This window comes from Podarcis liolepis (assembly GCF_965112155.1).
Source record: "Podarcis liolepis genome assembly, chromosome: 5".
Lineage (NCBI taxonomy): Eukaryota > Metazoa > Chordata > Lepidosauria > Squamata > Lacertidae > Podarcis > Podarcis liolepis.
Window position 1 is genome coordinate 100,147,059 of NC_139556.1, and position 25,318 is coordinate 100,172,376.

Here is a 25,318-nt window from a genome sequence, read left to right on the forward strand (position 1 = left end):
TGCCAATCAGGTCGGCAGTTCGAATCCCCGCAACGGGGTGAGCTCCCGTTGCTCGGTCCCTGCTCCTGCCAAACCTAGCAGTTCGAAAGCACGTCATGTGCAAGTAGATAAATAGGTACCACTCTGGCGGGAAGGTAAAGGGCGTTTCCGTGCGCTGCTCTGGTTCGCCAGAAGCGGCTTAGTCATGCTGGCCACATGCCATGGAAGCTGCACGCCAGCTCCCTCGGCCAGTAAAGCGAGATGAGCGCTGCAATCCCAGAGTCGGTCATGACTGGACCTAATGGTCAGGGGTACCTTTACCTTTATGAGAATAAGGGGACAGTTGAAAGCAGTAATGCTTATGGTATACCAGTCATTAGAACAACATTATTTGCATTTTTCTGGCACAGATCACGAGTTAAGATCATTGTGAAGAGTGGAGCGTTAAACATGTATTCCTGATTTAAGTACTAAGTTGGCCTTTGTTGAAGAATATGGAGCTGCAAAATTCATATCAAAGTACACACAAATGCAAACTTGTAACACTTTTATTTTTAAAAAGTCCAACAGCTTTAGAATAGATCCAAATGTATTAACTTCTCCAAAAAAAAAAAATACCCAAAGGTAGAGTTTAAAGCATATTCTCCTTAAATACAAACTAGCTCTCTTGAGATGCATTGCATCAATGTTTTGCATCCATGTTGATGCAAAAGGGTTTTTTTTTTTAAGTACATCCTGGTAGAAACCAAACACAGGATGATCATAAGCATATTTATCTACTTCATTTCTAATGGACTTCAACAGAATCCCTACTAACCGAGTAAAAAACAACAACACAAAAGGAGCTTTAATATTCCATTTTTTCCCATTGCAAAGGTATAGAAGGTATTTCAAATAATTAAAAACAAAAGATGATGAACATTAAATTGTCATGGAGGCATGACTACATAAAAACTGCTCTAAAGGCAGCCTTGCTACTGCCAAATATTTGTTTTGATCTCCACAATAAACTATTTTTTAAAAGAAATGTCAAAGAAAAACAAAGATCAAGTTACATATATCAGGTTTCTGAGACTGAGCAAACCTGGCCTCCTTTTACCTAGGTGTGCCTCCCAACACACCCACTATGGACATTTTAAATCCAGGAAGTAGGAGCTGTCCTCACAGGCAATTATGTTGAAACCAAAATCCAGCGCACATGAAGTTTGTTTGTGTGTGTGTGTGGCGACACCACCACTTTTGATCCCTTGAAGCAACAGGAAGGTGCCTTGAACTTCACAATGCTCACCTGGTGGGTCTGCCACTAGGTATACGAGTCACAAAAGTGCCACATTTGTACAACACAACAGAGCGACAACCAAAATAACTGATCCGGTAACAATGAATGGTCATCAAAGCATCGTTTCAGCCGATGAATATCTGAAGCAAACTCACAGCTTTAAAAAAAAGAGAGGGGGGGAAATAGCTTGTATGCACCCTGTATGGTCCTTTCTCGGGGATGTGGACTAGGTTCTTGCTGTGGCCTCATGTGAGGCCCTTGTTCTATCACTTAAGGGGACGAGAATGACCGCTATGCCTTTTCATCGCCAAGAAAAGCTGGATTCTTACTTGCTGCCTCGGATGCCAAACAATTTAGCTTCTAGTGCCAGGTGAACTGCAGAGCTTGAGTGAAAGAAAGATCTCTGAGCCGAAGTAACGGAAAGGCGAGCAGCGGCAGCACTCAAGTGCTGTCCGCTGCAAACGTTTTAAGCAAATTTCGGCAGCCAGGGGCACAAAATGAAAAGACACAGCTTTGCAAGAGCAGGTGGAGCAAAGACTGACCCCTGCATTAATCACCACCTCTGTCGGCTGCTTAAGAAACCAAAATAAGAACAACTGGCTTTGTCCCCCCCCTCGTCCAGGAGCTTATGTGGACCCTTGCAGTCTAAACAACAGGACGCTGTTGTCCAAGCAACACTGAATTTTCTCTTTTTATGGTCCACTATCATGTGAGGGTGTTCTCTTTTTAACTATTCAGAGTAGAAGCCGTCTAAAAACAAAATTCAGTTTATCAGTATCTTGACACAAAGTCCAACTTATTCTTCGGCCCACTGCTAGTTCAGTTCCTTAGAAAGATAGGGTTCCCCTGAACAGGCCCTCTAGCCCACAGTCACGAAACGGCTGCCTTTGTTCTGGGAGAGAGCCGTTCTCTGCTCCTTCAGGATCCCAAAGCGCTCGTTGAGGGTCATGTTTGTCTGTGAACAAAAGAGGACGTAAATCAGTACAGCAGCCACCCATCAAGCAGGCCAAAATTATGGTGCCTGGTTAATATTTCAACCAGTTCCCCTAGTACATTTAGCACACGTGCTAAGCTTCAACTACAGTGGGGGACCTTGGAGAAGATACGGGTTGGTGGGTTAGGTGAGAAAACAGAAATTAAAGAGTAGTGTTCTAATTGTGTGGAGAGTCTGAAGGTGTTCGGAGCACTCGCAAGCAGGGTTCGAAATTAGCAGGGCGCCAGGCGCATTTTGCACCTAAAGATTCTCCATTTGCGAGCACCTCCATAAGTCTGGGTGCCGTTTTTTGCGCCTGGCTGACACCCAAGGATTATTGAAATGTATGTGCTTTGAAACCTCGAAATTTATGCTAAGGATAGACAATATGTTAAGGAGTTTAACATTAAAGAGTAGAGTGTTTTGAAAACTGAAGTATGGTACCAATATTTTTATAGTGAACACTAAACTAAACATGTATTAACCGTTTCTGCTAAAAATGTGATATTAACAATGTGTCACTTATGTGAACTGCATATGTATTAGTTCATGCTTATCAAAATAATAAAAAGTGTTGCCAACGCCCCCAACCCCCAGTAGCGACTAGATGTTCTGCTTTCGCGCCCACAACCCAGGTCCTAGAAGCCATTTGGCCCCTAGCTCTTCCATGCCAGTTTCTAACACTGCTTGCAAGAAAGCGCAAAGAAGAACCCAGCAAGCAGCAGAGGAGACACTGCATTCCTATGCTTTGGGTCACTATCTGGAAGAACCAAACAGGCCCAATGGTCTCCTCCTCTTGACCCTGCAGGGCCTGACTGGCAGTTTGTTCAGCCTCTCTCCAACCAGGGGCTCCCAAGTGAGGGAACAGGGTTTTTTACTCCAATCCAGCTCCATGGATGGTGCTTCCCACCAGTCCTCTGCACCCAGCCAGTCCAAGACAGGAACTCGGCTGCTCCGCAATTCCGCGGCAAGATCCAAAGTCCAATAAAGAACCCATGGAGCCCGTTTTACTGTCAACAATGCACAACCATTTTATCTGGAAGCAACCAACCTGCTTTCCGACACTGTTGATATCAAACTGCAGCGGGACCCCTTTGGGAATCTTCTTCTCTTCCGACTGGTCCTTCTTCAAGAGGAAGGGAGGCACGGGAGTGCTGGTCAGCCTTGGCTTCAAAGAACTGTGGGAAAAACACATGGCACACTGAACAGGGTCAACGGAAATGTCGATTTTCACCAAACTGTAAAAGCAGAGGAGACAAACACCACCTATTGCTTCCAAGCTAATAACAACACAGCAAGCACGGGGGTGGACCTGGGTGATGAACACAGTTTCTCACCAGCCATGTACTTTTCCTTAGCTCCCACCACTATTCCCATCAACCAGGAGATTCCAGCGCAAGATGAAGCTAATTTTACTCACATGGGGGATGGGACTGCGCCAGGATTGTCAATGGATACAGTCAAAATCCCTCCATTTGTAGTGGATGTCCGCCATCTGTTTGGGAAAGCACAAGACCCAGTTGACCCAGTAAATCCTCTGCTAATATTACATAGTTTTTCTATCCTGCCTTTCATTCAACACAGGAACACAGTGTGTCTCATAACATAAACTACACGAAATTGAATATACACATACTATAAGCACAAATCGGAGCCATAAAATAATAATCTCCAGAATCAGCATCAATTTTAAAGACCCAAAGGCTTGGAGGAACAACCAGTTTTAAACTTGTACCTGGATAGTCCTAATGTGGAAGATGGTCAAAAATCATTCAAAACAGTTTCCATAAGCTATATAAGCACTCATTTCTCACTAGCTGATGTTTTAACTATGGGTCATAACGTAAACTTTATGATCCCAGGTAAAGCAGGATGAGGAAATCTGTGGCCCTCCAATGTTGCTGGACTCCCATCAGCCCCAACCAGCATGGCCAATGAGCAGGGCATGATGGGAGTTGTAGTTCAGCAACACCTGGAGGGCCAAAGGTTCCCAAGGACTGAGCTAAAGGGTGTTCTGAAAAGATCAGCTGTACAGGCAGTTTGCTTCAAATTCCCACTTTAGATAAATTTATTGATAGTGCAAAAGGTCAGACTTAGACAAGCAACAGCCTTTTTTTATAGGCTACTTGCATTCCTGGCTGCCTTAACCAATCCACCCTGGGCTCAGATGCGGGCACCCTTTTCAGGAGCTCAGCAGTTTGCTTGAAGCTGTACCAGCAAAGGCCTGAGCAATTTTCCCTTTGCTCGAGGCTGCTCCTCGAGACAACATTTGACAACAGCTGGCCTAGCATGTAAGGCTTTCCTTACCCAACAGCCAGACCACCAATGCTAGGACACCAGTTTCTAAAAGCAGAGTGATTTTCAAAAGAATGGGTTTTAAAAAGGATTAGACAAATTCAATGAGTTAAGGCTGCATAGCTGTCAACCGTCCCTTATTTGGCAAGAAACTCCCTTATCCCAGCGCCGTGTCCCACTGCTGTCCCTTATTGATGATGTCCCTTAAATTTCCCGGATTTCAAAGGAAGCAGCTCCTCTCCCTCCCTGCCGGCCAGGGAGGAGGGAGGCTCCAACTGTGTTGCTTGGCTGCCCGGCCTGCCCCCCTCCAGCCTCCTCTCACCAGCCTTGGCCCCGGGAGCCCCTCCCCACCGGGACTGAGGAGCCTTGAGAGGAGAGCGAGGGCAACCATAGAGAAAGCAGTCTAGACAGAGGACGAGGAGGCGGAGGCGCAGGCAGGTGTTCCAAGGGCTAACCATAGAGGGGGAAAGCGGAGGAAGGACCGCAAGCGCTTCTCCCATAGATTTGTAGTGGTAGACTAGCATAGATGGTCTGATCTGCAGGCTTACTTTGGGCGCTATTCCCCCCCCTCTTCCTCCCACCCCACCTGATGGAACTGAGAGCTGCAGATGAAGCACGAGAGAAAAGATACAGAACTGCAGCAGCATCTTCATAGCTTAGACTTCGTTTTGCATGAAAAGTGGTTGCTGCTTGTAGTTATTTAATTGCAGTGTTTCATCAGCTGGTGTCTGGAGCAGCAACCTCTGGAAACGAAGGGCTAAAAACCGGCGCTGCTCTCCAAAATTATCTGGTCCCTTTTAACTTCGCATTTCAGCTGGTTAACTAAAATCCCTTATTTTGGCTGCTGATCCCTTATTTTCAAGGCTGCTGGTCCCTTATTTTCAAATCTAGAAGTTGACAGCTATGAGGCTGATGATGGCGACTAGCCATGATGACTATGTTCTCCCTTCTCTGTTGGAGGCCCCCTGCGTCTGAATGCCAGCGGCTGTGAATCACAAGCCTCAGATCCTACTTGCATGCTTCCCATTGGGGCATCTGCTTGGCCACTGCGAGAACAGGATGCTGGCCTAGAGGGGCCACTGGCCTGGTCCTGTGAGCTCTTACACTTCTTTCAAAAAGGTTGCAATTCTGCACAGTCTGTTCCTGTGTGGGAGGCCGCTGTCCCTAAACACACGCATGTGCACATCCTTCAGAGCACTTGGGCACTCTCCTTTTCTGGAAGAAGCTGCTGTTTCCTCTTAGCAAACAAGTCCAAGAAGGAAGGTAGCTTTATCCAGAATGCAGAAGTAGCCACAGCAAAAAGTCCCCTGTTTTATAAGAAAACAAATTAGACTGCAATTTTAAGCTACCAACCATTTGAGTGAAAGAGGCAGGTTGGTAGTCAAGATCAGCAGGAGTTCAGGAACCTTCAGGCTGAGTTTGGTGGCACTGCTCAGCTTATGGTAAGGCTTTCAACAGTGGAATGGGGTAGGAAGCAATTTTTTTTCTGATTTCCCCCTAACTCCTGCAGCTTCCACCCCCCCATAAATCTGCTCTACGGGTTTGGGGGATCTTCCAGAGCAGATGGTGCATCACTCAAATTACTTCCCTCCCTTTTCTTCTTCTGCCATCAGAAGAAACACTGTTTGATACAACCCCTTCCACATTCTCTACCTACTGACAACTGCCTCCTGCTTCCTTCCCCTTCTTCTTCTGTTGCCTGTCCTGTGGCAAGTGATAGATTGTAAGCTCCTAGGGGCAGGGACCTGCTCACTTGTACACCACAAAGCACAATGAAACTACTGATTTCAAAATGGCATTGATTTTTTTATTTCTTAACATTACTCCACAAGGGTGGGTATGAGGCATCTAGTTAACAGATACATACCAGTTACTGAGCAAAAAACTGCCCATTAAACACTGGACTGCTGATATTCTTATTCTTATTCCCCACCCATCTAGCTGGTTCTCTCCAGCTGCTCTGGGCTGCTTACAGCACATATTCTACAGATCCGAGAGCAGTCAGAGAAGAAAACAGGGCATTAAAGACCTCTGCTTTCTACAATGCCCAACCAACCAAGTTTCCTCCTTACAAACGCTCTGTTTCTCACTGCCAGCAGCCCAGTCCCAACCTTCATTCAACATTTGGGGATGAGTAGCATACTGTCTGGGCGGGACACGGGTGGCGCTGTGGTGTAAACCAGAGCCTAGGGCTTGCCGATCAGAAGGTCGGTGGTTCAAATCCCCGCGACAGAATGAGCTCCTGTTGCTCGGTCCCTGCTCCTGCCAACCTAGCAGTTCGAAAGCACGTCAAAGTGCAAGTAGATAAATAGGTATCGCTCCGGCGGGAAGGTAAACGGTGTTTCCGTGCGCTGCTCTGGTTTTGCCAGAAGCAGCTTAGTCATGCTGGCCACATGACCCAGAAAAACTGTCTGCAGACAAACGTCGGCTCCCTCGGCCAGTAAAGCGAGATGAGCGCCGCAACCCTAGAGTCGTTCGCGACTGGACTTGACTGTCAGGGGTCCTTTACCTTTTTTTAGCATACTGTCTGATCTTATGCATGCTTCAGAAATTCAATGGGGCTGCTCCCAAGTAAAAGTGTACGGAGGACATCTACAAAACCTTCCCCACTTGGAAAGCAAGTGGCAGGCATACAACAGTTTCATTTTCAGAACTGGTGACATACCGTATTATGACAGCGTGTTCAGAATATGAGACCATCCCTGATTTACACTGGAAGCCCACCCTTTCTGAAGCTCCCTGCCACCACTGCAGCAGGCCACTGCTCCTGCCTCCCAGCTCAGCAACACCCCAAGGCCACCTCCCAAATCAGACAGACATCCAGTGCCCTCAATACGCCCCATGAATATTTGGTTGCAGGGGCCAACGGTGGTCTAAAAAGCCACAGTCTCAACACACATGCACTACTGCCTCCACAACTGCTCTGCCAAATAAACTGGAACACTTACGGGCGAGTTCTGTTTGTGACCTGGGCGCTTAGGTCATCTTCTGGATGGACTTGGGCCTGCACCTGCCAGAGGAGGAAAGAAAATACCGGTAGAGAAAATGAGAAAGCTGAAGATGTTTTTTGGTGGGGAGGGAAGACTTATTCAGGAGACAACTATAGACTTAGTCTAGGTCACTGGAATCTGACCAACACATTCCAACAGGGTTGGGGTTTCTGGGTGTGTTTCTACAGAGATTCATAAAGGGATTTGCATGACAAACAGGCATTTACGAAGCTTGTTGGCACTGTGACATGACGGGTTACGTCTCTTTTTTGTGATTTTGAATTTTATTGTTATTCACATTTTTATACTGTATTTTATGCTACTTTTATAAATGTTTTAAATTTGTTGTTAGCCGCCCTGAGCTTGGTTTTTGAACTGGGAAGAGCGGGGTATAAATAAAAATTTATATTTTTATTATTTATTTATTTATTATTATTATTGGGATTTAACCAATTTGTTAGCCATTTTGAATACAAATAGCAAAAAATGCAATATAAAGATTTCAAAATAAAACAACATGCAAAACATACAGATACAGAACGAACACTCAAAGAGGCTTAGTGGACTCCAAAAGTCAGTCGACTGGTGGGAGATTCCCCTCCCTCCACTCCATCCCATTCTGAAATGCTGCTTCTTCAAGTGTCATCTACACTCTGCCCCCAAACCTGGCTTGTAGGGCATGTCATTTTAGGGGGTGAAACTTAATTTTTGCTAATTTCTTCGGTGAGAAATCTTAAAAATACGTTTTTGTTTGTGAGGAATTCAAATTTGCTATTATTTTGTGATTGGACAACATTCAGCTTGGTAAATCTATGTTTGATTAAAAAGTACAAGAAGCTGCTCTTGGAAAAAACAAATAAATTTAAATTTACCTTCTGAAAATATCAGATAACGCTTAAATACTACTACTACTGCATAAAATAACTGCAAGTACCGTACTTGGCAATCATTTTTATTTATTTCTATGCAATTTCACACACATTTTACTTACCACACAAGACTATATACTGATTTAACCAAAATATTTTTTAAATTTCCAAGTCACGTTACAACTTTTTAGCACCCCTCAGTTTTGGAATTTGAAAGCTGGAAAAAATCAACATGCCCAACTGGCCAGCATCAGCCACTGTGGGTCCCACCTTCTGCAAGCCAGCAGGACTGGCTTCATCCCTGCCTCTTGCTCTTTCCAGCCATGTATATGTAGCATGGGGACATGGGTGGCGCTGTGAGCTAAACCACAGAGCCTAGGACTTGCCGATCAGAAGGTCGGCGGTTCAAATCCCCGCGACGGGGTGAGCTCCCGTTGCTCGGTCCCTGCTCCTGCCAACCTAGCAGTTCGAAAGCACGTCAAAGTGCAAGTAGATAAATAGGTACCGCTCCGGCGGGAAGGTAAACGGCGTTTCCGTGCGCTGCTCTGGTTCGCCAGAAGCGGCTTAGTCATGCTGGCCACATGACCCGGAAGCTGTACGCCGGCTCCCTCAGCCAGTAAAGCGAGATGAGCGCGCAACCCCAGAGTCGGCCACGACTGGACCTAATGGTCAGGGGTCCCTTTACCTTTATCTATATGTAGCTAAGCGGTGTGCCTGGTAACTCACTGCCTAAGATGCTCTCCCGCCCCAAAACTGTTCTGAGCCTCCCCACCTTCGTTCTCCCTGCCTGAACTGCCTCTTCAAACCACTCACGTTCCCCTGCATGTGACCCCCTGCCTCACTTTACAATTCTCCAGCTTTGTTCCAAGCGGGCAGGCTGAGAACCACTTGTGCTCCCTTCAACAGCCCACTCCTGTTGCAAACTTATCTGGCGTTCCAGAGAACTCCGAGTCTTTTGCTGACTGCAGAAACGAGACGTACTCCAACTTGTACTCCTTTTTTTGGCTCAGAACTTTTGTTAAACTGCGAGCCGTGTCTATGCACGCCCTGCACTCTCCAAGTTTGCATCCACAAAGAGTGTGAAAGTTTGGTCCTGGTACTGTATCTCTGGCATTCCATCATGCCTTTAGGCTGAAGAAGGCTCTGGGATGGATTTCTTCAATAAACACACCTCTGTGATGTTGGGAGACAGCTTTACTCGGTCAGAACAACAGCGGCTGCTGTGGAACCTACAAAAGTGGAGTCTGCAGGTCTACAAATTACACAGGCTTCTATAGAGGCATTTCCCACCCTTGGCTTTACACAAGCATAGAAATCAAGTCACGATCTCAGGGGCGAAGTATTTCTGCATTATCAGAGCTGGATGCCTGATTCAGTGAGAACAGGGCTTCTGCTCTCTATCAAACTAGCTCATGGCTGAGTTTTTCCTGCACCAATGTTTTTAATACAGCAGTCAGAAGGCTCCATCATGACAAATAGCACACAGGCACATACGCAACTCTTTTAGTGCCAATGACTGAAACCTTAAGATATAATGAAAAGTAGCATCTGAAGGAGAACATAGCTATATATAAAACACACAACTTTAGCCAAGTTTTCTTCAAACTCTATCCAGATGGTCAGATTATGTCGAAGAGAGAGGTGCAGGGGAAGAGAACAGCACTCTCGCTCTGCCTCCTACAGTACCTTCAGGCCCCTCTTAAAAAGGAAAGTGGCTTGGCGTGCGTCTTTCTGCTGGTAGAGCTTATTCCCAATCCTGGCAGAAGGAGACTGTACGTTGGTTCTGTAAAACATCCACAAAGAATCGTCAGCACAATTGATATTACAGGGTGACGCAACCAGGACAGGCTAGTGCCGTGCCCCGAGGAGATCACAATCTAAAGCAGGGATGGGACGCATTATGTTCCAGGAAACTTTCCAAGGGCCCTATGCCAGCGGTGGGAGGATCAGGAACAAAAGCAGATGGAGAGCAATCAATGCTCATTTCCCCACATGCCACTCCCCATCCTCCATTTTTCTAGGCAAGGAAGCAGCACAGTCAGAGTTCGAGCCAAAGGCAGGCAAAGCACTCAAGGCACATGCAGAGCAGACCACAAGACCTCTGCAAATGGCATATGGCTCTCACCTTCTGTTTAACAAAGTAGGCCTCCTGAGAATGGCTCCTTGCTTTCTCTGCAACTCAGATTGTCTTTGGACGGTGGTCTTCCTTTTCAAAACCAAGTAGTCCCGCTGTATGTTCTTCAGGAAGAGAGATGTTAAAAAATTAGGTCCACACATTTCCAGCAGTGTTAGTCTGTTGCAGCAAAAAACCCAAGAAGCTGCTTAACTAATAGCACAATCCTAACCATGTCCACTCAGAAGCAAGCACTGTAGAAATTAATGGTGCTTCCTCCCAGGTGTGCAAAATTAGGACTGCAGCCTCTGTGTGATATTCAACTAGGGTAGAGCCATTACGTTCACTGACTGCAACAGGTCTACTCAGAGTATGGACAAATGCTAACTCTCATCCAAAAACTGTCTCTGCCACCTGATGCACTACAGATTGTTTCAAACTCTATCTGCCACGCTGGCTGGGGCTGATGGGAGCTGTGATCCAACATCTGAAAGGTACCAGGTTCTCTGTTTCGTTAATATATTTATACCCTACCTTTCTTTGAGATGGCTCACAACGCAAACACAATTAAATTTAAAAACCCTGCAATATCCAAACAGAGCAGCAGAACAAGGGGTAACTTAAAACAGGAGCAATAAAGTTAGCGAAAAATGCCACCTTCTCCCCTGCCAGCCTACCCCTGCCCCAATATCTGAGAGGGCCCTTCTCTGTGTCCCAAGTATGGTGGATGTTAAGCAGATCGGGGCCAGAGAAAGAGCCTTCTCTGTGGTGGCGCCTGAACTGCTTATGCCCCACACATACCTATGGCCCTTCATGCGTATATACACATTTCATAAGGCCTGCTAGAAGTTTTCTCCAGTTGCATTTAGGACATCTCGGCTCCCCATCTGGGCCACTGAAACCTCATTATTTTGAGCAAGGCACCTTTCATAGATAACAAATGGGCATCTGGATATAGGACTTCTCAGAAAGTCTCTTCTGTTTTGGATGGGGTGAAGTGCAGTCGATGCAACTTTGTGCCTTTATGTTTGGCCACTCAATGTGCTGTTTCTCTATACTGGGGTGAAGTACGGAAGTTTGTTTCATCTGCCTTTCGAAAATCTGCTTCTGGCCAGCAGAGCTGCTTTAGCATCTCAATCTGCAGATCATCTGCTACTAATCTGCTGCCAGGCATGTTGGTTTGGCTGCGACTTTTTACTATTTGTAAACTTCATAAGCTTCCTTGACAAGTGCGGGACGGCATGGTCAAAGTCCAAAAATAAAAGTGTCGCGTGACACATACTATGTGAACAATTCTCCAAGAGCTTACAAAAGCTGAGGAAAGTGAAAGTCATGCTTAAGTCAGCCTTGTTAGTCCGAAAGAACTGCTAGGGCACAATATTGCTTTTTCTAGCCCATCTATTCACGCTTGCCATATTACTCATTGGTTGCCTACAACTTAGAGAACACAGAAATGTCCTGCCTCCCCAACTCCACCTGCCAGGGCAAGGGTCAGAAAAACTCTAGCCCACCAGAGGTGAAATTAGTGGGGACACAACACAGGGCCTTTCTGACCACACAACAGCCTGGGTTGTTTTATTTTTTTTTGGGGGGGGGTCCTGCTTTTGCTTTGCATTTTTCATTTCTTCCTTCTTTCTATTGGATTTTTAATGTTATTTGTTTTGCTGTTTGGCATATGATTGTTTTAAGCCACCTCAAGGGTCCCCTACAGTGCCACGTGTGCCAGAAGCAGCTTAGTCGTGCTGGCCACATGACCCGGAAAAACTGTCTGCGGACAAACGTCGGCTCCCTCGGCCAGTAAAGCGAGATGAGCACCGCAACCCTAGAGTCGTTCGCGACTGGACTTGACTGTCAGGGGTCCTTTACCTTCTTTTAGCATACTGTCTGATCTTATGCATGCTTCAGAAATTCAATGGGGCTGCTCCCAAGTAAAAGTGTATGGAGGACATCTACAAAACCTTCCCCACTTGGAAAGCAAGTGGCAGGCATACAACAGTTTCATTTTCAGAACTGGTGACATACCATATTATGACAGCGTGTTCAGAATATGAGACCATCCCTGATTTACACTGGAAGCCCACCCTTTCTGAAGCTCCCTGCCACCACTGCAGCAGGCCACTATTCCTGCCTCCCAGCTCAGCAACACCCCAAGGCCACCTCCCAAATCAGACAGACATCCAGTGCCCTCGATACACCCCATGAATATTTGGTTGCAGGGGCCAACGGTGGTCTAAAAAGCCACAGTCTCAACACACATGCATTACTGCCACCACAACTGCTCTGCCAAATAAACTGGAATAACTGCCAAACAAACAGTGCCACGTGTGGCTGGGAACCCCTCTGGTTTCCTGCAGTCTAATCAGGAAGTGAATCTGGGGAGAAGTTGTCCCACTCGGACGGCCCCTTCCCAACTGCAATTTACTGCCAGCAGAGCAAGTGGACCACCCAATGCAAAGATCCCCTCCCCCCCCTCCAGGAAAGGAAACTGGCTCTCACCTTTGCCCCTCTGGATTTCCTTTGGCTCAGAAAAAAACCTCCATCATAGTTTGGTGCAAACCACACACTTTCAGTTGGAAAGAGTAGTCACTTGCCTCAGAGTGTTACTGGAGGTGAGAGCACCTCTGCCCATAGAAAGAGAGCGGAATACATGGAAGGGGACCCAATGCAGCTGCTCCATTCATGGATGAAGCCTTGCGCTCTCGGAAAAGGCGGTGCTGAGAGTGAAGGAACTCCACCAGATCCCACCTCAAGGCAGAGGCATTCTTACACTGCTGCCCAGAAAAAATGGGTATGTTTTCGCCCCAAAGCCCCCACACATACCTTTTCACTGAGAGGCGATCTGTTGAGGGGGCTGATGCCTTTGTGAGAGCCCAAGGCTTTCCTTGCCGCTAGCCCGGTTTTGACTCCATAGGGAGGCCTCTTTCCAGCCACCCGTTTTCTGCGTCCTAAACGGTTCTTTCCAAAACCTGAAATAGCATAAATAGGAGACAAAAAGTGGGCCACTGGCACGGAAGCAAGTAAGCATGCCTCGGTCAAGACTAGCGAAGGAGCACCGGCAGAGCTTTTAAAAATATATTTGGGGGAGGGATTCCCCTTCCATATTTATTTTAGAAAAAATCTGGGAGGAAATTAATAAAAACCCTTGTTTTCTTAGCAGATCTAAACTTGTATGCATATCCAGGAGCAAGTCAGCATATGGAAATCGTTGCCACAGAGGTCTGTGGCTCCCTAGCAAAGATACTTGAAGAGGATAAATTGACACACAGGGGAACAGCTCCATCCACATCTCATAGCAACAACACCAAAAAACACGGCTTTCATTATCAAAGGGATTCCATTCCCCAATACCAGATGCTGGGGCTTAACACCAAAGGAGGATTATGTCTCAAGTCTTGCCGGTAAACCTTTGTAAAACATCTGGCTGGCTGCTGCAAGTATCAAAAATATTGAAAAAAATAACTTGGGTTGACAGTGCATCACAATTCTTGTACAGGGATGGGAGGCAGAGCCATTTCCTAAGTTCAGCAACAAGACAAACTCCATCGGGGTCCTCCTGATCCCACACTGTTTCTAATCCAGTTCATTATTTTAATAACTTCTATTTAACTTGAAAAACTGGTGCGTGGGTCTGTTTTTTTCCTCCTCCCTAACCATCCCTTTTTTGTTTTGTGTTGTGTCGGGCAGATTGTAAGCCCGCAGGCAAGAGACTGTCTTGTTTTAACTGATGGTGCGTAAGTCACTCTGGAAGACCCTGGCTGAAAGACAGGGTAAAAATGTTCCAAAAAATACTTTACTCTTTTAAAAGGGCAAAATGCATTATGTATTACTTAGCACATAAACCTGTACAGGCTGTTCTACTTTTGAGTATATATTAAGGAAAATATTATTTATCACCTGCCTTTAAAAAAAGGCAGGTCTCAAACAACCTTGACATTTTACTGTCCCGATACAAAATATGTCCCCGGTGTTTCAGAAAAAAAGCAAGCAAAACTACCTACCTGTGTACTCCTGGATTCCCCATTTGGTTCTCCTCATCCGGAATTGCCGCTTGCCAGCCTGTTGAAGCCCCCTCTTCATTCTGGGAGAATACTGCTTCCTCTCTTCTTTCTTATTCAGTTTAATTATATCATCTGCAAAACACATAGCAAGAATTTAAGTACTGAACACTTCTCACTGTGGGGGACCAAAACAGGAACCCATGCATGATTTGTTATTTTTAAAAAGCCTCAGGTTTTCACTTAAGTAAACTCTTAAGTTTGTTAAGTAAACTCCCGGAATAGATCTGTAAACCTTTAGAAACTTTTCTGGAATTGAGAACCTTTCTGGAATTGTGTAATGGGATTAATTGAGTCCTTGTCTTCAGCAAGCCTCCCTCCCTTGTTTCAATAGGGGCCTGGGTCTGCCACACGTCTCTGTAGAGAGCCATGTGCATAGATGGTGCTATATACATACATTAACCCTGCCAAATAGCCCAGTCGGTAGAGCATGAGACTCTTGCTCTCAGGGTTATAGGTTCAAGCCCCATGTTGGGCAAAATATTTCGGCATTGCAGGGGGTTGAGCTAGATGACCCTCGTGGCCCCTTCCAACTCTACTATTCTATGATTCTATACATACAAAATCAGGCTTAGCTGCAATGCAGCGTCCACTGCCATGTATGATGCTTGTGGGAAAGCCCAATCTCTCCATCTGAGGAGTGGCCACAGACAGCACACGCTCCTTGCATGCAGAAATTCCCAGGTTCAACCTCTGGCATCTCACAGGTAGAGGAAGATGCTCTTCTGAGGACCTGAGAGCTGTTGCCAGTCAAGTGTGGTCCAGACGGTCAGCAACCTGACAATGAAAGGCTGCTTCATATGTCTTGTAATCCCTGCTCTTCACACCTGCTCTTTTTAAAATGGGGTTAGGTGAGTTTAGCCCAGTGTATCGCCCAGAGTGCTACACAGCCAGATAGTACTCTGAAAATTGCATTTATCACATATTTGTGATAAACTGAACTCCTTTTAGAAGGCTGCTTCAATCCCATGAGATTTACACACAACGTACACTGCAGAATCTATAGGGTGACACAATAGAATCTTATATTTCTTCCATTTGAGGCCGTTCTGAATCCTCATTTGCCTTGAAAGTGCTGAAGGCTGCAGGTCAGCAATCTAACAGCAAATAAATAAAAATCTTTGCAAAAGCATGGCCATTAAAATTTAAACCAAGAGCCCTTCCACATCTCTGAACATATATTGCACCTACAAGCACTAAGATAATGAATTGTGTCAGTAATTCAGAATGCCCCAGTTTTCTTTTCGCAAGAGTTGCTATAATTCATTCAGCACCATTACTTCACCCCTAAACACATTGTTAGCCTGCATTTGATTCAACTTCAAAATGAGAAACTGACTCCCAAAGTTCAGGAGTCGTCGCCATCATTGCAATCACTTCTACAGTGAAACTGCTGTGTAACAGCATCATTCTTACAACAATCCTGCAAAGAGGAACAGAGTCTAGCGAACGTGTCCGAGGGGATTCAGCAAATTCGCATCTAAGTCAAATTTGAAGCCAGCAAGCACACATAACCTGACTGCTCCCAAAACCAATACTTTCCTTGCCCCATAAATACCCACCCCCCACAAAAAAAATAAAATATTCAGGGAGACTAGCTCCACCCTCAGCCCCCAAGACAAATACACATCTCCCAAGAGAACTCATTGGCTCTCTCACTAAGGTCATTTTGCACTACCGCACATGCTCTCTAAACTGTAGACCAGCTGAACATATCACACCGCAGGAGGAAGCCTCTGACTGGTATACTATCAGCACAAAGTTTGTTTCAGAAGGTACGGAGGATTCCAGCGGATGTTGCTACACACAGCAACCCAAGGCACAAGGGCAGAATTTCAGATTAACTCGTCTTGAGGAGTAAGGAATCAAACACAGCAATGACACTTCTTACGATGTGTTTGCTGCTAGCCTGCAGTTTGTGTTTGGTGGTCAACCAAAGATGGGTGTGACTAAAGTGAAGGACCATTGGAAATGACCTTTCTGCCTCGGCCTTCTCTAACAAAATGATTTACTGTATCTATGCAAATCCTTCTTGCCAGCGAGATCATGAGGATCCAGAAAGTTCAGAGTGACGAACCAAGAAGTCTGGATGCAATAATGGGAATAAAGTAAAATGATAGGTAAATGAGAAGGCCAGAAGGCTGGCTTTTTGCACATAAAAGCCTCTACATGTAGCTCAGGGGAAAGCTTCCTCCATCAACCAGAAATTCTATAGAAATGTAAAGGTAAAAAAGGTAAAGGACCCCTGGTGATGGACACAAGACATCCGCAGGTAAGACAGAATGACGCATCAGGAATCTGTTGCCATAGTCATTGTCCTTGGTAGGTAAATCTATTCAGGAGGACAATCCACAAAGGAAACCTTCCAGATGGGTCATCCTTGTTTACATGCCCAAATCCACCTTTTAGCAGAACCTTCCCTATTACATCACTGAGGTCTTCTTCTCCGGAAACTCCTCCCCTATGACCAAGCACACCTACCTGAATTTTACCCTATCCACTCTCATTCCCTCATTTTGACCCCTTCTCATTGGTCATTATGCCAACTCACCTAAAATACACTTATTAAAGTTCAGGCTCCTTGACCACCTTCTACAATGCTGTCTGAAGTTTCCCCTCTGTTCTCTCTTCCTCTGAGCAACCATTCTGCACACACCAGGAACATCTTTAAACTTCAGAACTAAGGCTTGGTGAAGGGTCTAACTCTCTATTTCTTTAACTGAGAAGTGTGGTTGTGTTAGAACTATAAATGTATGCTGCTGCACTTTATTACAAAAATCACATTTAATGCTTTATAAGAAATTCTTTTGAGTAATTTTTGTGAAGGCACTCAGAAACTTCAGAGGGTTTGGATACACATGTAAGGCAGCGCTTGGTTCTACGTCAGCTAAAAGTCCCCACTGGTGCAAGTTTCACATTCCCAAGTCCACGTGTCTTTCAGCATCCCCACTCCCACCCTGCACCTCCTGTTAACACACTTTACAGCATGAAACACATCCTGAAAAACCAGGATATGGACATTAGCAAAGTAATCCTATGAAGTGAGAGGGACACTGGTCTGACCCTGCACAGCTTCTTGCTGCAGGACAGGAGATTGTGCCGTGATGGAATATAATCACACATCAGCAACTTGTTGAACAGGACACTACAGCCAGCGATGATGCCGTATTTTAAAGGCATCTTCCGCTTTTAGTTCTAGGTCAACAGAGGTGGAACATCAACTCAATGCACTTATGCAACTCCCCTAATATATAATAATAAAATCACAGCAACAAATCTGCAGATTTGCATGCATTTACAGTTAGGATGGTCAATGGAGATATCTCATTATATACAAAAATATACAGTTGTATCATACATACATACATAGTATATCACAGATCGCCTTCCCTGGTGCCCACAGGGTTTCCTGTGCCCGCTGGAATTACGCTTGTAAGAAGCATTCTACTGCAGCCAAAGGAGAAGGTTGTGGGTTCTGTGTGCTTGGTTACAATGTGTATGTGTGTTTGTGTCCATGTGGTACCCGTGACAGTTTCTCCAGTTTGCCAATATGCTCTCAGGAAAAGCTTGATAATCCCTTCCTTATGTATTAGTTACAGTAAGAGAGTCTATGTAGGTGAAGAAGTCATGAATTTGGAGGTACTTGGTCAGGAGACTTGCAACCCAAGGTCAGGCATCATGTTGTTGATACTGTTCCTTGAAGAAGCAGATCTACAGTGTTGGATATCCAGGTGGTTTATAGCAAGGACTGCTTTTAATCAGACTTGGCTGATGTCCCAGCAGCAGCCTTACCTGGAGAACTCAAACCTGACCTGTTATCCAGGCCCAGGCTGGACTGCTATAATGTTCTTTATGTGGGTCTGCCTTTAAAGACAATCCAGGAAGTTCAATTGCTTGCTGATTACTATCAGCAATTTAAGAGACTCCCATCGTTTTCATTGGCTGCTTCTTTCTATCCAGGCCCAATTTTGATTTTAAAGTGCAGGCTACAAGCTTCAAGCAGGTGTTTCCAGGAAGCCTATAAATCTATAATTATTAATCATACAAATGGGGCATTTAAGGTGCCAGCCTTCACCCAGTTCCTCCCTCCAGCAAATGTCACTCAGATTTTATTATTCTTATTTATTATGTTTAAAGGGCTGCCCATCAATAAGTAATTACTGGGCAAGAAACAAACAAATCTATATTAAAAAAATACAATATATGTGCCACGAAGCCTTTGGCACACACCCTTAAGCACACAGCTACAAAATAAGCACATTCTCTTCTTACACGCAACACCATCTCCTCCTCCTCTTGTCTGTGTTGGTTTACAGATTTTAAGTGCCTGATGATAGAGATCTGTCTTCTTATACTTTCAACAGCGGCACATACGTAGAAAGCCAGTGTGGAGCTTGTTGGCCTAGGACCTGGGAGACCAAGATTCAAATGCTTGCTTGGCCATCAAGCTCAGTGGGTGACTTCTCAGCCCAACCTACCTCTCATGGCGGTTGTTGTGGGGATTAGGAGAGGCGGGGGAGAGCCATGTACACCACTTTGAGCTTCTTGGAGGAAAAGGTAGGATATACATGCAATTAAAAGTACTAATGATAGCAATAGATGGCACTTTCTAATCTACCTCCTCCTCATAGCAGCAGCAGCAGCAGAAACCTATTCGAAAGCATATTACAGTCTTCTAAATATTAGATTTCTGCATTACAAAAGGGTTGGACTACATGACCCTTGGGGGTCATCAATTCTATGGAAGTGCATTTCCTCATACGAAAGTCCCCAGGCTCTGAGATCTTTGGGGGAGGTCGTTCTCTCCATCCTGCCACCCCCACAGGCACTCTTGGTGGGGACTTGGGAGAGGGGTGGCTGCTCCCAAACAACTTTGGAACTCCCTGCCTAGAGAAGCTAGACTGGCTCCCTCCCAGCAGGTGAAGACCTTCTGCTTTCAACAGGCTTTGGGGAACCGACTGCTTTTCATGGAAGTGCTGGTGCTGTGCTGTTTTTATTGTAACCATCCATTGTGTTTATAATAGATCTCATTTATTACACAGAGGTACATACATACAGTGGTACCTCTGGATGCGAACAAGATCCGTTCCGGAGCCCCGTTTGCATCCTGAAGCGAATGCAACCCGCATCTGCGCAGGTTGCGATTCGCCACGTCTGTGCATGCGCTTGATGTCATACTGAGTGTCTGCGCATGTGCAAGCGGCAAAACCCGGAAGTAATGCATTCTGTTACTTCCAGGTCGCTGCTCAACCCAAAAACGCTCAACCCAAAGCTACTTTAACCAGATATATGAGTGTATATTGTTTGGACTACTGCAATGCGCTCTATGTGGGGCTACCTTTGAAGGTGAACCGGAAACTACAATTAATCCAGAATATGGCAGCTAGACTGCTGACTGGGAGTGGCTGTCGAGACCATATAACACCAGTCTGAAAGACCTACATTGGCTCCCAGTATGTTTCTGAGCACAATTCGAAGTGTTTGTGCTGACCTATAAAGCCCTAAACGGCCTCGGTCCAGTATACCGAAGGAGCGTCTCCACCCCCATCGTTCAGCCCGGACACTGAGGTCCAGCTCCGAGGGCCTTCTGGCAGTTCCCTCATTGCGAGAAGTGAGGTTACAGGGAACCAGGCAGAGGGCCTTCTCGGTAGTGGAGCCCTCCCTGTGGAACACCCTCCCACCAGATGTTAAAGAGAAAAATAACTACCAAACTTTTAGAAGACATCTAAAGGCAGCCCTGTTTAGGGAAGCTTTTAACATTTAATAGGTTATTGTACTTTAGTGTTTTGTTGGAAGCCGCCCAGAGTGGCTGGGGGGACCCAGCCAGATGGGCGGGGTATAAATAAGAAATTATTATTATTTAATTACGGTAACGTTCAATCGTTTTTCTCAACTCGCTTTCCTGGTTTTTAAGCTGCTTTTATTTTTACCGGAGTCCCTGCCAGGAGGAAAAGGCAGGGTACCAATAAATACCAATGCTTGCCAATCACCCATTCCCACCACCCTTCTGAGTAATACCCCTCCCCACCTTCTCACTATATGGAAGGATCTGGCAACTTCTGTTTCAGTGTATCTGAAGAAGTGTGCATGCACACGAAAGCTCATACCAAGAACTAACTTAGTTGGTCTTTAAGGTGCTACTGGAAGGAATTTTTTTATTTTGACTATGGCAGACCAACACGGCTACCTATCTGTACCAATGCTACCGGTTCTGCTCCTGCAGCAGGAGGTTCCCCCGATCTTCCCCGGCGCTGCCTCTCAGCCCCGCCCACGTCCCCTGCCGCGGCCCCCAAGGTTCGCTCCCTAACTCCTTAGGCTCTCCCAACTGCCTCCCCCCCTCGTTGCTCCCTTTGGTTCGGCCCCCTCTTCTTCTCCTCCTCCCCCCTCCCAAGAGAGCACACATGGTTCGGTCCGAGCATCCCTCGCTCGGCTCCCCGCTCCCAAGCCCCGCCCCTATTTTGTCCCCCCCCCCGTCCCGCCGCCGCCGCCGCCCACTTGACCGGCCTCCCTCACCCAGCGACATGTCGATTTTCTCCAGCGTCTCGCTGCTGACGCTCCTCAGCGGGGCTCCGCCAGCGCCGAAGCCGCTCATGGCCGCCGCTCCCAAAACACAAGACCGAGAGCGAGGAAAGCAGCACCACAGAAGCTCCGCGCTCTCTCCCCCTTCTGGGCATGCGCCGGGCGCGCAAGACGCATGCGCCACGCTCGCGCTCTCCTCCCGCGTGACGGAACCCAACGCCTCCTCCGGTCGCGAGAGCCGATTATGGGGCGGGGTCCGTCTTCGCCCGTTGCTGCGCTTGCGCGAGCCGAGCGGCTTCGGCGACGCTCCGGGGAGTACCGTAGATCGCCGAGCTGAGCGCATAGGAGGAGGTACCGTAATGCGCTCTGCGGCGCTTCGCAATATAAAACCTAGCAAGCAACGAAAGCCTAAAGAGATAAGAACAAGTTAAAAGCAAAAGATCAAAACACAAAATAAAATAAAATATAAATGAAGCTGATTAGGAAAAATCCTGGGGTGCGGATTTACTCTGCTGTCCAGCTTGTCGAGGTGCCACTCCCCGCGGGTCTCTCTGGTCAGCAAAAAGAGGAGTCTCCAGCCACGTTAAAGAAGCAAACAGCGGTCAGTAGACCTGGTCTTTATTTGTTGCAACAAGGTTCAAATGCACAAAGAGTGGCAACCCCAAGCATGGGATTGTGTGACCTTTTAAGACCTCTCCCCATTTCCCATAATACATTTTTCAACAGCATCATTGATACATCACAAATATGTCACAGTGTAGGAGTGTTTGGCATGTAGAAGGTAAAGGGACCCCTGACCATTAGGTCCAGTCATGGCAGACTCTGGGGTTGCGGTGCTCATCTCGCTTTATTGGCCAAGGGAGCCGGCATACAGCTTCCGGATATGTGGCCAGCATGACTAAGCCACTTCTGGCGAACCAGGGCAGCGCACAGAAACGCTGTTTACCTTCCCGCCAGAGTGGTACCTATTTATCTACTTGCACTGACGTGTTTTCGAACTGCTAGGTTGGCAGGAGCAGGGACTAAGAAACGGGAGCTCACCCTGTCACGGGGATTCGAACTGCCAACCTTCTGATCGGCAAGTCCTAGGCTCTGTGGTTTAACCCACAGTGCCACCCACGTCCAAAAAAATGTATAGGTAGCTAGATACCAATTCATCGTGGCTCATCTTATTTGGAAGCGGCAACCTATGTGTGAATAACAAATAAAATTCTGGTGCCTCATGTAATGCGATGGTTTTTAAAACCTGATTCCTACATTTATATGAGAAAATGATGATGTTTGGAGCCCCGGTTTATATTGTCAGCATACTGACACTGTAAAGGTTAAAATGCTTTTGCTTAATCCCTCAACCAATTTAACAAAATGAAAGATGGCAGATGCTCTGTGTCCAGACAGCAGGTGCAAAGCAGACCAAACACAGACAGATGGTGGTGGAGGAGGAGACAGCAGCAACTTTTATTATCCAAGCCAAGAAAGCAGCTGCCTGCAACTGGACATCTGCAAAGGAAAATGGAACAAATACCAGCATCTAAAAACTATTTAAGCATCACCCTTTTGGTGTCCCCCATATGGCAAAAGTCACTTGAGGGTCAATGATGAAATAAAGCAACAATCAGCATAACCTTTCCCCCCAGCTGACGCATTTGCAAAAAAGAGAAAACTGATAGAAAGGCTGCTGTTGTGATAATAATACAGATTGCAGTGTGCTAATATTGGAACAGTTTAATAGGTTCACTAACATGTTAGTAAGGGACATGGGTGGCGCTGTGGGTTAAACCACAGAGCCTAGGACTTGCCGATCAGAAGGTCGGCAGTTCGAATCCCCACGACGGGGTGAGCTCCCATTGCTCGGTCCCTGCTCCTGCCCACCTAGCAGTTCAAAAGCATGTCAAAGTGCAAGTAGATAAATAGGTACCGCTCCGGCGGGAAGGTAAACGGCATTTCCGTGCGCTGCTCTGGTTCGCCAGAAGCGGCTTAAGTCGTGCTGGCCACATGACCCGGAAGCTCTACGCCAGCTCCCTCAGCCAATAAAGCGAGATGAGCGCTGCAACCCCAGAGTTGGTCACGACTGGACCTAATGGTCAGGGGTCCCTTTACCTTTAACATGTTAGTGTTTTGTATACAGATCCCCCCATCCTACAGAAGTTGACACATGCAAGCCACATAAGAAGAGCCTGTTAGATTGCCCATTTAGTCCAGCATCCTGTTCTCACAGTGGCCAACCAGATGTCCTTCAGGAACCAGCAAGCAGAATTAAAGCACAACAGCACTCTCCCTCCCTGTGGTTTCCAGCAACTGGTATTTGGAAACATTGCTTCCTCCAGCTTTGGAGGGCACAGCATAGCCATTCTGGCTAGAAGCATTGATAGCCTCCATGGCCCTCTTTTAAAGCCATCAAGGTTGGTGGCCATCACTGCCTCATGAGGGAGTTCCATACATGAAGACGTACTCTATGATACCTATCTGCAACCTGTTGTAGCACAGTTCAGGAAAGGCTTTCCCTCTCGATTCTGCTCATTGTGCAAACTGGCTAATCACAAATAGGTCTCCTCATGGCCCTGTAGAATTGAACTGGGTTCACCTGCAGGTAAGTGAGATCAGGGTTGCAGCTTTGTTTCTTGAGTAAACCTGATCAGCATCACGCTTGCTCATTAATTTAAATATAACATATCAACAGAGTTTTTCTCTTTTTTAAAATATAATTTTATTAATTTTTACGTAAAGTTTCCAAAAAACATACAACATATTTTCTTATACAATGTTTTGGACTTCCATCAACCACGTCTGAAGATTTTTCAGTCTTTATCACTTAATCTTCATTTAATTGATTTCACTATTACTTTTAATAGTCCACTAATAATTCTCTTCATCCTTTTCTCTGCAATATTTCACATAGTCCTCCTTACAAAACGTCTTGTAGTCCTACTAGCGTAATCTGTTGATTACAATTGCTTTTCAAATAATTCACATATTTACTCCAGTCGTCTGAGAATCTCTGAGCCCGCTGGTTTCGAATCCTTCCTGTTGTTTTCTCTAATTCTGCATAGTCCATTAATTTCCTCTGCCATTTTTCTTTCATCGGCAGTTCTTCTGGTTTCCATTTCTGTGCCAATACAGTAGTACACTTGCTGCCCTTATAGATCGGCAGAGTTTTTATAATCACCGGAGCCATTAAGTGCACACACGCCCAATTGCCGTGCAGATAATTCCAACATTATCAAGGCATATTATTGCCCGCCCTCCTTAGCCCCGTTTCCCCCCGAAAAAAAAGTCTAAATTCCAAATCGCCCTCATCCAAGCAGAGGCAGAACAGGCTTGGGAGCAGCTGTTCAGCGCGGGGCACGCTGGGAGTCGTAGTTCCCGAAGGATTCCGGGGGTGGGTGGGTGGGCGGGGCTTCCGGAGGCGTGCTTGCCTATGCGGCGGGGCAGGGAACGTAGCGCGCCGGAAGTTGCGTTATCGAGGCGCGCGCGAGGGCCGCTGGGACTCGTAGTTCCCCGCCTCTGAGGGCGAGAGAAGGCGGCGCTGTCCCGGGCGAGATGGCCGGAGGAGACGGGGCTGCGCTCAGAGTGGGCGTCGCCGTCCAGGCTTGGAGTGAGGCCGCCGAGCTCTGACCGCCGCCTCGCCCTCCGAGGGATGGAGGTTGCGGGGCAGGAGGAGAGCAGGTCAGAAGGCGAAGGGGGGCAGCAGGGCCGGGAAGGGGGGCCCGAGGTAACCGGGGGTGGGGCTGGTTGGGGGGCGGGAGAGAGGCGAGGCAATGGGGGGGAGCTAATTAACGGAAAAGGGGTGTGAGCGCTGAGGGAAATGAAATGACATGCAGTGGGGGGGGGAATCAGTTGGGGGTCAGAGCTGAGGGGAGATATTTGGGGGGAGGGGAGTTAATAGGGGCGCTGTGGGTGGAGTGGGGTGTGGGTAGTTATAGGGGGAGCTGAGGCGATGGGGTGGCGGGAGGGGAGTTTGCTGAGGCATTGCGGGCGGGGAGTGGCGTAGCGTGGGTTGTCAGCACCCGGGGCAAGGCAAGTAATTTGCGCCCCCTAACCCGTGGATTTGCGCCCCCTAAACCCTAACCCCCAGATGTTGCGGCCGGCCCCCCCTGCACCCCCCACGCTACGCCACTGCGGGTGGGGAGTGAGTTGTGGGGCCGGGAAAGAGCCCATGATGGTGGTGGTGGTGGTGGGGCTATTTGTGGGGAGAGGGGAGTTTGCTGAGGCAATGCGGGTGGGGGGGGGGAGTTACAGGCTGGGA

General features: G+C 46.9%; 2 protein-coding genes across 5 annotated transcripts in view; one reads left to right on the forward strand and one right to left on the reverse strand.

The window, feature by feature from the left end:
- Positions 1-509: 509 nt before the first annotated feature.
- On the reverse strand, positions 510-21,275 carry FYTTD1 (forty-two-three domain containing 1). The gene is made up of 9 exons (XM_083505719.1): positions 21,067-21,275; positions 14,497-14,628; positions 13,319-13,464; positions 10,511-10,623; positions 10,072-10,168; positions 7,475-7,536; positions 3,652-3,726; positions 3,283-3,409; positions 510-2,213 (listed from the first exon to the last, which is right to left on the reverse strand). The coding sequence occupies exons 1-9, from the start codon at positions 21,143-21,145 to the stop codon at positions 2,118-2,120; spliced, it is 927 nt and encodes a 308-aa protein (XP_083361845.1). The 5' UTR covers positions 21,146-21,275; the 3' UTR covers positions 510-2,117.
- Positions 21,276-24,533: 3,258 nt separating this feature from the next.
- RUBCN (rubicon autophagy regulator) overlaps positions 24,534-25,318 on the forward strand; it is a 49,982-nt gene continuing 49,197 nt past the window's right edge. For 2 of the 4 annotated variants that reach the window (XM_083503988.1, XM_083503990.1), the window contains exon 1: positions 24,566-24,738. In XM_083503988.1, the coding sequence (XP_083360114.1) occupies positions 24,710-24,738 (29 nt within the window). In that variant the 5' untranslated portion in view covers positions 24,566-24,709. Of the gene's footprint in view, positions 24,739-25,318 lie in introns of all 4 variants that reach the window. The other 2 variants (XM_083503989.1, XM_083503991.1) reach the window with 2 other exon arrangements.

Bases quoted from the DNA above. Each gene is read 5' to 3' on its own strand.
- FYTTD1 (XM_083505719.1), bottom strand. From the start codon at position 21,145: ATGAGCGGCTTCGGCGCTGGCGGAGCCCCGCTGAGGAGCGTCAGCAGC. The intron at 10,624-13,318 runs GTATGTGTGGGG...CTCTTCCTGAAG, and splicing joins GATCGCCTCTCAGTGAAAAG to AACATACAGCGGGACTACTT. The intron at 3,410-3,651 runs GTGAGTAAAATT...TTTTTCCCACAG, and splicing joins GGCGCAGTCCCATCCCCCAT to TTCTTTGAAGCCAAGGCTGA.